Source organism: Prosopis cineraria, unplaced genomic scaffold (assembly GCF_029017545.1).
Source record: "Prosopis cineraria cultivar Desert tree isolate PC_DT_omini unplaced genomic scaffold, ASM2901754v1 PC12, whole genome shotgun sequence".
Lineage (NCBI taxonomy): Eukaryota > Viridiplantae > Streptophyta > Magnoliopsida > Fabales > Fabaceae > Prosopis > Prosopis cineraria.
In genome coordinates this window covers 6593882-6606047 of record NW_026555343.1, presented here as the reverse complement: position 1 = coordinate 6606047, position 12166 = coordinate 6593882, and the positions used below count along the sequence as shown (strand labels likewise).

At 33.9% G+C, this 12166-nt stretch overlaps 1 protein-coding gene across 4 annotated transcripts; it reads right to left on the bottom strand.

The window, feature by feature from the left end:
* Positions 1–2945: 2945 nt before the first annotated feature.
* Positions 2946–11597, bottom strand: LOC129288835 (disease resistance protein RPV1-like). Of its 4 annotated transcripts, XM_054925624.1 has the most exons (8): positions 11412–11595; positions 10783–11131; positions 9580–10032; positions 7079–8183; positions 6683–6958; positions 4000–4830; positions 3417–3846; positions 2946–3284 (listed from the first exon to the last, which is right to left on the bottom strand). In XM_054925624.1, the coding sequence occupies exons 2-8, from the start codon at positions 10911–10913 to the stop codon at positions 3052–3054; spliced, it is 3459 nt and encodes a 1152-aa protein (XP_054781599.1). In that variant the 5' UTR covers positions 10914–11131; positions 11412–11595; the 3' UTR covers positions 2946–3051. The 4 variants fall into 4 exon arrangements, with proteins under 4 accessions (XP_054781599.1, XP_054781598.1, XP_054781600.1 ...); XM_054925623.1 differs by having other exon boundaries at positions 10783–11595; XM_054925625.1 differs by lacking the exon at positions 2946–3284 and having other exon boundaries at positions 3447–3598; positions 3681–3846; positions 10783–11597.
* Positions 11598–12166: the final 569 nt, after the last annotated feature.

Below are 12166 nucleotides of genomic sequence, written 5' to 3'. Positions count from 1 at the left end.
GTGTGATCATCAGTCTAGCCACAATATAGATTACTGTTAGGGAAAGTTAATCTCAGAAGACTTAAATTTTGAATTAAGTTCCTATAGTTTATTTGATTTTAATCGAGCTCTTATAGTTTGATCCATTAGATTTATTAATTCTTGAATGTTAAAATCCTTGAATTTTCTATGAACTTCAATGTAGTCTTTGGATTAGTGAATTTGAATTTGAATTTTAGGTTTAAAATTTCACATTTCAAATTAAATTCATATACATTTAGCTAAATCTAAATCCATAAATTTTTATGTGCCCAATCAAGGGATTTGGCCCACATTTAAATCTAGATCTGAATTCATATACATCCAAACATAACATAAAAGTATTTTTGTTTTATGAAAGTTTACCATTCATTAATAATTTCAACCCTCATAGGGATTAATAAATATAATGAACCAAATTATAAGGACTCGACAAAAAATAAAATAAATTATAGAAATTTAATTCTGAATTGAAAGAAACCTCAAGGGCCTTTGAGGAATTAATTTTCTCTTACTATTATTTGTTTCATGTTCCACTGAAGAAGGATTGGAATGCCAATGTTGGGTTATTGGGCTTTTGACTTCTTTATGTTGCTGAGGAGGCACTTGCTGTGCTCTATTCAGATGTGAATGAACTTCTCACGTGCACAACTCCCTTGAATCATGAAAGGAAACAACTTTGAAATTCATATTTTGCAGATGGAATCAGACCCCTTTTGTTGAGCCTTCAATCTGGTAGAACCAAATACCACACTGGTTTCAAGTGGGTGTCTATATCATAATTGTTAAATAGAATCAAGATTCAAGATTAGTATATGTAAATGATATCCAATTCCTTCTATTTGTGATGGCCATAAATTATTATTATAAGTGTAAGTGATTTTGTAGTTTTTGGATAATGATAGGTTTTGCAGTTAGGACAGCTCTCAGCATGTGCATTTCTTACTCTTCTTGGTGGAAAATTTGAGGTTGAAATTTGAATGATTGCATAGCTGTAGCACTATATCAGCAGAAGACCATTGTAGTAGAAGCGCAAGTTAAGCTAAGCCATAGTAAACTTGAAAATGTTAGGAATTAATTGTGAAATTGTTGTAACGTGTGTTTTGTGTAAATGTAATAAAATAGGAGAATTTCCAACAGAAGCAGAGAAGATAACTTGATGCTTGGGCAAGAATGCTATTGGGAAAGCAAGAGAGAACTGCCCGAAGAAGAAGACATTTTGCAAATCACCATGGTAGTTAGTAATTTCCAGAATTTGAGCTGAACATTCTAATTCCTTTGTGTTTTTTTTTTTTAATTTCATTGCCCAGTATCTTGAAAAATCTAAGAGCATTGTCATCACCCACCCAAACTAATTCGGATCGTACTCTATGGGACTACTCATCAGTGGCAGCGTCACAAGGGCCTTCAGAATATCCCTGACATTTTTATTCAATGCGCTTGTATATTTCAGGACTCGAACCCAAAACTCAGAGTAAAGTGGTTCAAACCAAGTGCCTCCCAGTTGAACATTCTAATTTTTACCAAAAGCAAATCCCAAGGGCTTCAAGGTATATTTATTACTATTAACTTTAATTTGGTAGTGATTACTTTCCAAGAGTTGATGCTATAAATAATATTTACTTGCTATATCTGATTGCACCAAGTTATTCTTGAGTTTATGTTATGCTGATCAATTACAATCATAGGCTGGTCAGCGTGGGAGATACTTAGGGGTAGAAAATGTGTGTGCGTGTGCGTGTGTGTGTGTGCGTGCGTGCGTGTATTAGTTATGTATTTGAATTTCCGAATTATAGAACGATGATTATATCAGTGCTGAACAAGTTTTAGGAATGATAGAGTACATGACGATAACACGAGTTACTTGAGACGAAAAAAATTACATATTACCAAATTTCATAGCTAAATTGTAACAAAGGCCAATCATTACATCATCAGTACTCTAGTCCTTAATGATTATCTTTGTTATTCTGGTGAGTGGTTGTTTTCAAGCTTCAGCATTTCAGAACCAGGTATGCTTATAGCGAAAACTCTTGGCATGTTCAGGGTTTGCCACTGTTCAAGTTTGTTTTTGAGTCTGCCTATATATTGGATATTTTCCTGTTATTTATTTATTTATTATTCTGATATAGTTTCAATATTATAAATAACCTAGCAATAATTAAGACTAGTCATATCGAGAAATAAGGAATTCTTTCATTCATTGGAGATTCTCCTACCTTGGCTGTTAAGCTTTATTAGAGTCAGATCCTTGCTCTAGTAAATAGATTTATTTCCTTCACTGTTTTTGCCTACTGTTTTGATATTTAACAAATAGCCACTAATATTTTACTTAGGGATCGCCATATCTGTGACTTCTTCAAACACCACCATATATATATCTATATATATTTATGTAGCAAGCAAATTTGTACGTGAAAAAACTCCAAGTATAATCACAGAAAGCGCAACAATCCCTTTTGTTGAGTTTCAAGTATCTCAACCCAAGGAGGGGGGGGGGATAAACACCTTGCAATTGTCCCATATGCCTTGTAATACTGGGTTTATGTAGTTTGAAATAAGTGCAATAATTAAGGCTACATGAAATAACATTCTGTTTACTTATTTAGATAATTGGACACATTTCCAAGCAACACATACTCTCACCATCTCGCATGGAAGGGGGAAAAAAAGCATTAGCCTAATAGAAAGAAAAAGTATCTGATAGAGATCCAATCACTCCAGCTGAGATAGATAAGGTCAGTTCACATACCTCAGCCAATGTTCACTGGTGAGCCAGTCAGGGGGCAGAAGGCCCACTTCAGGTTCAAGAATTCTCTTATCCTCAGCCACGATCTCATGTAGTTTTCCATACTTGGTGCTAAGATTTAGCTGCAACTTGTAAAAACACTTCTTCTGTGAAATTAACAGTTCTATTATCATACAAGTTATACACCAACTAAAGTATGCTCATTACTGATAAAAAATATTAAACGTAATTTATCAAGATAAGAAACAAATTATGTATGGAGTTTTTCTAGAACCCCAGATAATTTAAGAAATCATATAAAACAAAAAAGACAAAAATACTAATACAAAAATAAGGAACAAATGTTTAATCAGTGCAAGTCCTATCCTCCTGGACCCCTTCACTGGATCGTGGAAATCCACCACTTTCTCTTCTCCGAGAGCTCTTTTCTTTTTCTTTTTCTTTTCCTTGTTTTTGTTTTTGGGACAACCCGAGAGCTCAAAATCATGGCCTTTGTCTTCTCTACACATTTCTCTGCCTGCAGAAAAAGAGTAGTTAAATTGTAACAATAATGTACTATCTTTTCTTTTAGGCCTAAAAGTAAAACTCTAATCAAAATTAACTCTTAAAACTGGTGCAAAATAACATAGATTTAGGGAGCTAACTATACTTGGTGATGGTGGATGTTCCATCTGTTCATCAAATGACTCGTAATATTTCAAGTAGATTGCTGTCCATTTTACAGTGAGTCCTTTACCAAAAACTACAATCACCTCCACTTGGTCATCTGGGTTTAGATTTGATATTATTTCCTTCCACTCTGCTTCTTCAAATGAAGTCAGTGAATCTTGCCTGTAGTGCAGAGTGGTTGTCTTTGTATAATTTATGATCATCATGCTAATAAAAGATTCAAAAGCCATCTTTTCCAGATCACCTGAAGGGAAATATACACAACAAATGATCATCCCTTTTAAATCACGACCACTAACTCGAGGCACTTTAAATTTCACAGAAGCTCTTTCACCCTTGAAACTTTGCCAATAGGGATATATGTCACCAGGGAGGACACAAACATCACCATACCTACTAGGAGTCAATCCCTGCTTAATAACACAAGCAGCAGCGTGATTCAACTATATAGTTGGGCAAGCAGAAAGGTCATTTCAAATTTTATTAAAAAATTGCATATATTAGCAAGGACTACCTCTTCTTTTCAAATTTTTTTTTTTTAAAAAACGAATTAAAAAGTGTACCTGTGAAATATTCTCTAGAAGAGTAGCAGTGACTTGGTCATTCTTTGCTATTTGAATTAGAAGATGTCTCAAACAATTTTCTGATCTTGAGATGTGAACCTCACTATCACGACTAGATAACACAGAAGATTCAGTCTCTAAGATTTTTGAAGTATTTGATATTGTTGCCATGTCCATGCAAATTCTGGCATAAAAGGACCCCAAAATTTTGGCAGCACCTCGAATCATTTCAGGGTCATTCTGTGATATGATTTCCAACAAAAGGCTTTGTAGTTTTGCCAAGTTAGTAGAAATAAATGAAAGACCACCCATATTGCTATTCAACATATCCGAGGAAATTGGCATGCCCACATGTGTTGGAATTAGAGATAAAGGATTATTTGTTGGGGACATCCTTGACCAAATGAGAGTAGGAAGCACATCACGTGACAATCCCCTATAGCCACAAAGAGATATATAGCCAATGCTTTTTAACCTAGTCAAAGAAAGAGGCACTTGTGTTATTGCAGTGTCATCAGCAATCAGAGTTGTCAAGGAATCCATTTGCTCTATGTCTTCTTCTAACTTTTCAATCCTTGCACAACCAGACAGAATGAGAGTTTTTAGGGATTTTAAATTATAGATACTTCTCGGGAGAGTGCGGAGGTTAGTACAATCCTTCAAGTTTATTAGAAGCAGTTTATTGGCATGTCCAATGGTAGGATGAACAATGGACAAATCTGGACAATTTTTAAGAATCAACTTTTCAAGATTTGGTAGTTTTGAGAAGTCAGGAGTTTGCATCAAGAAAGGGGAGTGACTAAAATTCAGGATTTTCAGCCTCTCCAATAACTGCAAGAAAAGAACAATCAAGGGAAACTTAGTGAAGAAACTCATAAAATGAAGAAGATGGAACAAATTAACGTGTCAAAAATCATGAATGTTGGAAAGTGTCACTCATGAGTTTTGGTATTACTATTAAAGGCTAATTCTCAAGCCTTGCTTTAGAGTAAAAGTAGCATTAAGGCATTTAAAAGCTTGAAAACCACTTTAATGTTTGGCAAGTCTCATAAATATACCGTTTAACGTCTTATTAAAGAATAAAGGTTAATGTGGAAATCTGCCCTCGAAGTTTTCTCGAAGGTGCAATTGGCATCTTGAAGTATTTTATGGTGCAATATTGCCCCTGACGTTTTTTTAAAGCGGTGCAATGTCGCACTACGTTAACAAAAACCAAATGTTGACCGTAGTTGACTTATCATGTGACATGACATGCTCATGTGGCATCCAACTCACCTTTTTTTTTCTTCTGAAAAAATGTTTTGACCTTTCTTTCCCCACCAAGCACTCTACCCCTCTAACACTTATGAATTCTAAATCCATTGCTAGTGACAATATTGAAATCAAGCAAATAATTTTACAAACACCCCAAAGATTTCATAAATCAGGCAAATGCAATCAAGCTTCATCTCACTATCACATATGGGAATAAAATTTTTCCATCAATTCAACTAAAATTTAAGTATTACTTGCATTCACAGATCTATCAATATTCTGCTTGTAATCAGGCATCTTCATGCTTCTTCAAAACCCCCAGACTTTTGAGATCCCTAGACTTCTTCAAAATCACGTGTCTACATATTGTTTTCAAATGATAGAGAGTGATGTGGATGTTTTATAGGAATGCCACATAAGCATAAAGAATTCAACTAATGGTCAACGTTTTGCTTCTGTCAACTCAGGCCACATTGTACCACTTTAAAAAATGTCAAGGGCAACATTGCACCTCAAAAAACTTTAGCATACCAATTGCACCTTTGAAAAAGGCTCAATAGTAGATTTGTACATTAACTGAAAGAATAAACCAATCAGAAAAGATGATAAGTACAACATCAAGTGGCTTAGTTTATGGGTTTATAGTATAGTTTTGTAGAAAGCATGCAGGTGAGGAATATAAAAGAACATAAATTAAAGAAAATTCAGAAGCTATGTTCAAGAGTAGTGATGAAGGAAGATTCATTCAGAAGCTGTTATTAGAAATATCTGAAAGGAAGATCTATCTAGAAGTTATGTAGTAAAACAAAATCTAATAATTATTAGGATTAAAGTACATTTTGGCCCCTCAACTATTCACTTAGAAGCACTTGGTATACTAAATTTTCATGTAGTGCAATTTTCCTTTCAACATTTGAAAAAAATTCATTGAGCACCCTGTGATTAAAAAAGTCAACTGTAACCATTAGCTGACTTAAGAATTACAGAAAATGACCCATAAAATTACAATTATGTATTTGATAAGAAAATTAATAACAATTAAGTCTTCTAAATTACATCTAAATAACATGATACAGATGTCATTTCTCACCCATGTAAAAGTCTAGAATACAATTTTGACCAACCATTAATTTAAGGACTCAATCGATATTAATTTTCTTATAGAGTGTTTACTTACAATTTTATGGGTCCTTTTCTGTAATGTTTTAAATATCTTTTTTTTTTTTGTAATTTTTCAGTCAACTAAGAGTCAAAATTAACTTTTTTAACAGAAAGATGCCAAGCGCACCATTTTCAAATGTTGAAGTGCAAATTTCACCATATGTAAGTTTAGAATAATAGAGATTCCTAAATGAATAGTTAAGGAGTAAAAATGCCTTTTAACTCTGATTATTAAACTTTATTCCTAATTCCAACAAAGTATACATACCTGGGGTTCCCTCCAAACTTGTTTGAGGCTACTATATTTTAACTCAATTGCAACTAAATTTTTCTGATATAAGTTGGCAGGGATGTTTCTCAAAGGAAACCCATACCAACAAAGCCATCTGAGATCTCTACTAATGTATTTGTAGTCTCCATCAAGCTCCACATTACCAAGGCAGAGCAATCTGAGTGTCTTCATCTTCTTAAATGCTTTGGTAGAAAAATAATCTTTATTGGTTTGCGACAGATTCAAAGCTAGCCCCTCAACAAATTCTGTACCCTGTGAATAAATACAATATAAAAATAAAAAGTTAGTAAATCTGTTATTTGTCCACTGAAAGGCAAAATGCAAACCTATGTCACAAGCAGAATAATAAATATAGGACAGGGAAGTTCTTACAGTTTGTTTTGATAATACATCAAGCACATCTTCATGAGACCATAACCTACTACGCTTTCCAAGCTCTTTAGGTGATCGTTCTCGGATTATTTCTCTCCCCATATCTCGCAGCAAATCATGCATGCCAAGCTTGTTCTTCTCATCAATAGTTACAAGGCTCCGCTCCACAAGGACACTTATTCCAATGTCTGGAAATAGTCTGCTACTGTCCAATATCTTTGTGACATCACTCCTATCCATTCCAATAAAGAAGCAAGATACATCAAGGAAGATTTCTTTCACCGTGTCATCACTTAACCCATCAAAACTTATTTTTAGCTTCTTTTGTATCTCATCATTGGGGATTTTTTTTAGTTTCTCTAGTACACTCTTCCACTCTCTCACTTCCCTATCACATAAATAGGAACCAAGGATTTGAAGAGCTAGTGGCAGTCCTCCAGAATAAGCAACTACATTTCTAGAAAGTTCAATGAATCCCTTTCTAGGACTTGGTTGCTTAAAAGCATGCCAACTGAAAAGCTCAATAGATTCACTCAGGTCCATCTTTTCCATTTCATATACATGGTTCACTTTAAGAACATTGAGCAAATGCTTATCTCTAGTTGTGACAATTACTCTACTTCCTGGAGCAAACCATTCACGACTTCCAAATAAAGCATTCAGTTGCTCATCCTTATTCACATCATCAAGCACAACAAGTGCTCTCTTATGGCAAAGACTTTCCTTCAATTTGACTTTTCCAAAATCAATGCTAAATATTTCCATCTTTGTTGTTTTACAAATTTCTAAAAGAAGTTGCTGCTGTAAGTTAATTGGACCATTATCTCTCTCCCAAACTTCCCTAATATTTGAAAGAAAACTTCTACTCTCAAATGTTCGACCAATTTCATTATAAATGGATTTGGCAATTGTTGTTTTACCTATACCGCCCATTCCCCATATCCCTAGCAAGAGAACATCATTTGATGAATGGCTTTCTGATGCTTTAATCAAATCCTGTAGACGAGAATCCACTCCAACAGGATGGTCAGCAATAAACAAGTCTTTCTTGTCCAATATTTTATTGACATGCTCAACGATATTCTTGATATCTTCACTTTCATTCCTACATTATAGACAAATATAACAGAAAATGAGCACCAATAATATAAGCACAAGTAGAAATAAAAGTAACGCTGCTTAAAGCAACATGCATCAGAATTAGAGCAGACATGATGAACAAACTACAATGGAAACAACCATATTGGAAACTGACACTGCAGTACCGTCAAAACTAGAAATGTCAATATGAAACTTTAAGTAGTGAGCTGAAAGGAAAATATATCAAATGAAAGTTCATCATATAAAACATAGACAGCTTTGAGGTGAATGAGAAGAAATGACTCATGAAACATTTAAACAAACAATTGAACTCAAGGGAAAGTGGGCCCCAAAAAAGAACTCAAAGCAACAGTATGCAGCAATTTCCTCTTATCAGCAACAACCATTACTAGTGGAAAATTTTCATTTTACACAAGTCAACAATGTGAGAGGATCCTGACAAATCACTGGTGGGGAAAATGAGAATAGAGAAAGAGAGACAATGAACACACTTAAATATGAGCCCCACATCTCTATAATTCCTCAGTTTCCCTCTTGTCACTGCAAGGAATCTGAGTTCACCAACAATTGACAAAGGTTTCATTCGGTATAAAATTGGATTCCTTAAAGGATGAAATTGAGGCAAAAGGCTCGTATGATACAAAATGGAAAAGGGGAAGGGAAAACTCTACCATAAACATGGAAAACTTTATTTCCAACAAAGTCACCTTGCCATCTAACAAATATAATAAAAAAACTTCCTCAATTTTCCCCATTTTCCAAATAACTTTTCCATGTACCAACTACCACATGCTCTCTAAATTTTATAGGGAGCAAACGGAAGGGAGTGATTTTTCAAGTGTTAAAAACATGTTAGAGATGATAGCATTCGCAATACCTTAATGAAATCGTTCCTTAAATATCAGTCCTTCCTCCAAGGTGCAACTTTTAAACCCCAAAAAAAAAAAAAGCCAGAATTGCAGTGGCTATAAAACTATCATAATTTGAATAATTCACAGCATAATAAGAATAACAGATATGTCAATTTGACCAAATTCAAAGCAATATTTTAAGACAGAAACAGAACATCATTTGTGCTTGTGAAATCGCTATGTCAGCCAAGAAAAAAAAAGTAAACAAATCTTTGGCCAGCTAATAACACACTCATGCTTTGACTACAACATTTTCAGCTGCTTTTCAGAACTCCGCTCCAGCACATTGATTAGATGCATCAATATAAGACTTATTCTCTGATAACGAATTGTTGTTATTTGTTAGATATTACTTCAAAAACTTCTCATATATAAAATTGAAAGTGATTAAAAGGTGCAAATTGTAGCAAGAATCAATTGTGCGTGTCTGTTTAGACTTAGCAAAATTGAAAAGAAATTAAAAAAAAAAACGAACTGTTTAAAAATTACCTGGAATTGAGCACAACAAGCCCTGCAATGCCCCCGGCTTCACGGAGAGCTGTTCTCCACCTCAACACTTCTTCTTCCGTGAGTGAACTTCTTTGTATTAGATCTTGAAACGCTTCTCCAAAACCAGAGATTTGATTACGAACTTCAGAAGGATCCACCCCATAGAACACAGGCAGAACAACTCGACCCTGTGCTCTGTGAAGCTCCATGATTCGTGAGAGCTCGTTGAGGCACCATCTAGAACCAGCATATTCTTTGGAGAAGATAATGATTGAAATGGTAGAAAGTTCAATTCCTCGTGACAATTCACTTGAGATTGCATTCCCTCTAGGAAGGTCCGCATCATCTTTGAAAACGAGAATCCCAGCGTTCCTTAAAGCGGCGTCGAGATGTGAGGTGAAAGTCGCTCTAGTGTCTTCGCCTCTGAAGCTCAAGAACACATCATACCGGGCCCTACCAGATGAACACATCAAAAAGTTAATATTATAATTACAATTTTATCCTATTGTTATTGACTAAGTTTAAAACTATGCATTCATTGATATGTTCATTACTCTCTAGTCTCTAAGGTTTGGTTTGGTTTGGTTTCCCCACCCCCTCCCCCCAAAAAGGAAAAAAAAAAAGAAAAAAAAAACATTTGGTTTGATCTTAAATGCAGGAAAATTTAATTTCCAAGTCCTTATTAATTTTTTTTTTGGGGTAAAAGTCCATTTTGGTTAAATTATGACTTTAAAAAGTGTGTTACCTTATTCTCTAGTAAGGTTTGATTTACATATTTATTCATTCATAAAAAAATATGACGAGAATCACAATTAAATTTAGAAAGACTGAATTAACAACAATTATGTCCAACAGTTACAATTCGAAAGTTATATTAAAAACTAAAATATCTAATTTATAATTAAAATTTTTGAATTTATTATTATCTAAATCAATTCTACTATCAATTCTTTTTTCTAACTATCATTAAAATTCAATCTTTTACAACATTTTATTAATTCAACTAATAATTAAATCTTTTGGTCTCTTACAGATAAAGCACTACCTCATGTTAGACTTTGTAATGAAGGCAAGTAGGAAAGAGAGGAAATTAAAAGAAAGGAAGCAATTAAAGCAAAGAACTAGGATTCAATTATGGAAGAGGAAGAAGGAGCAATAGGGATTAGTACACCCAAGACAGTAGCGTGGATCTCAAAGGCAGACCTATGTGCGAGATTGGCGGTGAAACGAAAGCGTCGTTTGGGGTTCTTCACTATGCCGCATAGCTTCCTCCATCTTTCAAGAGCTTCGCTTGACGGGTTCTTTGGTCGCACTCTCGTAAAGTGCTCATCCATAGGATGATCCGTCGTCCTTCAGTATCCTTCTGCTTTGCTCTTATCTTCGTTGTGTTCTAATTCTTCCTTCTCGTATCGGATCCTTTCAAACCCTTCTCCATCTGCTTCATATATGAATGCCGAGTTCAAGCAACTTCCCACGCACTAACACTGCAAGGACAGTGGCAGCCTCCGCGGTAAAGTTTGGGACCATTTCCACGAAGAATCGTAAGACTAGCCTGCCAAAAAGGAGCAAGACTCGATGGGGACCTCGTGGCAGCCAAATGTGACCTTAGTTGTAAGCGACATTCAAAAGATGAAGAGAATGCAGAGATATAAAGAGATACAAGAAAAGCATTTGCAACAGATAAATAACATTTAACGTTCTGATCAATAAAAATTATTTAGAAGCAAAATCAAAGTAATACTTGACAGATCTTGCAACACAATACCCAAATCTTGCAAGAAAAAATCGATTTTCAGAATAGAAAAGGGAGAAGAAGAAAAGCCACAACAGACCCAAGTTTGAAGATCAATATTGGAGGCTTGGAGTGGAGATCTTTAAAGTCTTGGATGAAAAGATTTGTTGAAATCTTAAAGCAACCAATCGATCAGAGTGGAGGACGAACTGAGATGAAGGAAAGGAGAGAACAACGACTTGGACAGTCGTGGAGAGAGAGATCGCGACGGGGTATAGGCAATAATGAAATTTATTGTTGGAGGATGAAGTATAAGCAGTAGAGGCAATAATTCGGGTCAACTCTCACAGATGAATTCGAACAAGCATGAAAAACTTACTTGTAAATACTTTCCTGTCGCTGTATATAAAGAAATTTTTTATTTTTAAATATAAAATATTGTTGTTATATTTTTTTAATAAATGAATCATTATATTTTTATTAAATTAAAAAAATAAATATTTTCATTAATTTATTTTAAAAAAATTATTTTTTATTTATACTAATTAGATATAAAATTAAAATGTTATTATGTTTTTAATTGAATAATCAATTTTTATTAATTTGTATAATTCGAGTAAAAATATCTTATATATAGGAACGAGGGAGTAAATTTCTTGCATAGTCCTATTCATAATTTTCCTTATATAAAATATAAAAAATAATTTAATATATAAAATAAATATTTAGTTTTGTAAAGTAATTAAAATGATGTTCTTCTAAAAATAATCTAAATTTAAATCTAATAGATTAAAATTTAAAATTATTTATTTTAAGTGAAATACAAAAGACCCTATTTTTTTAATTCAAATATAT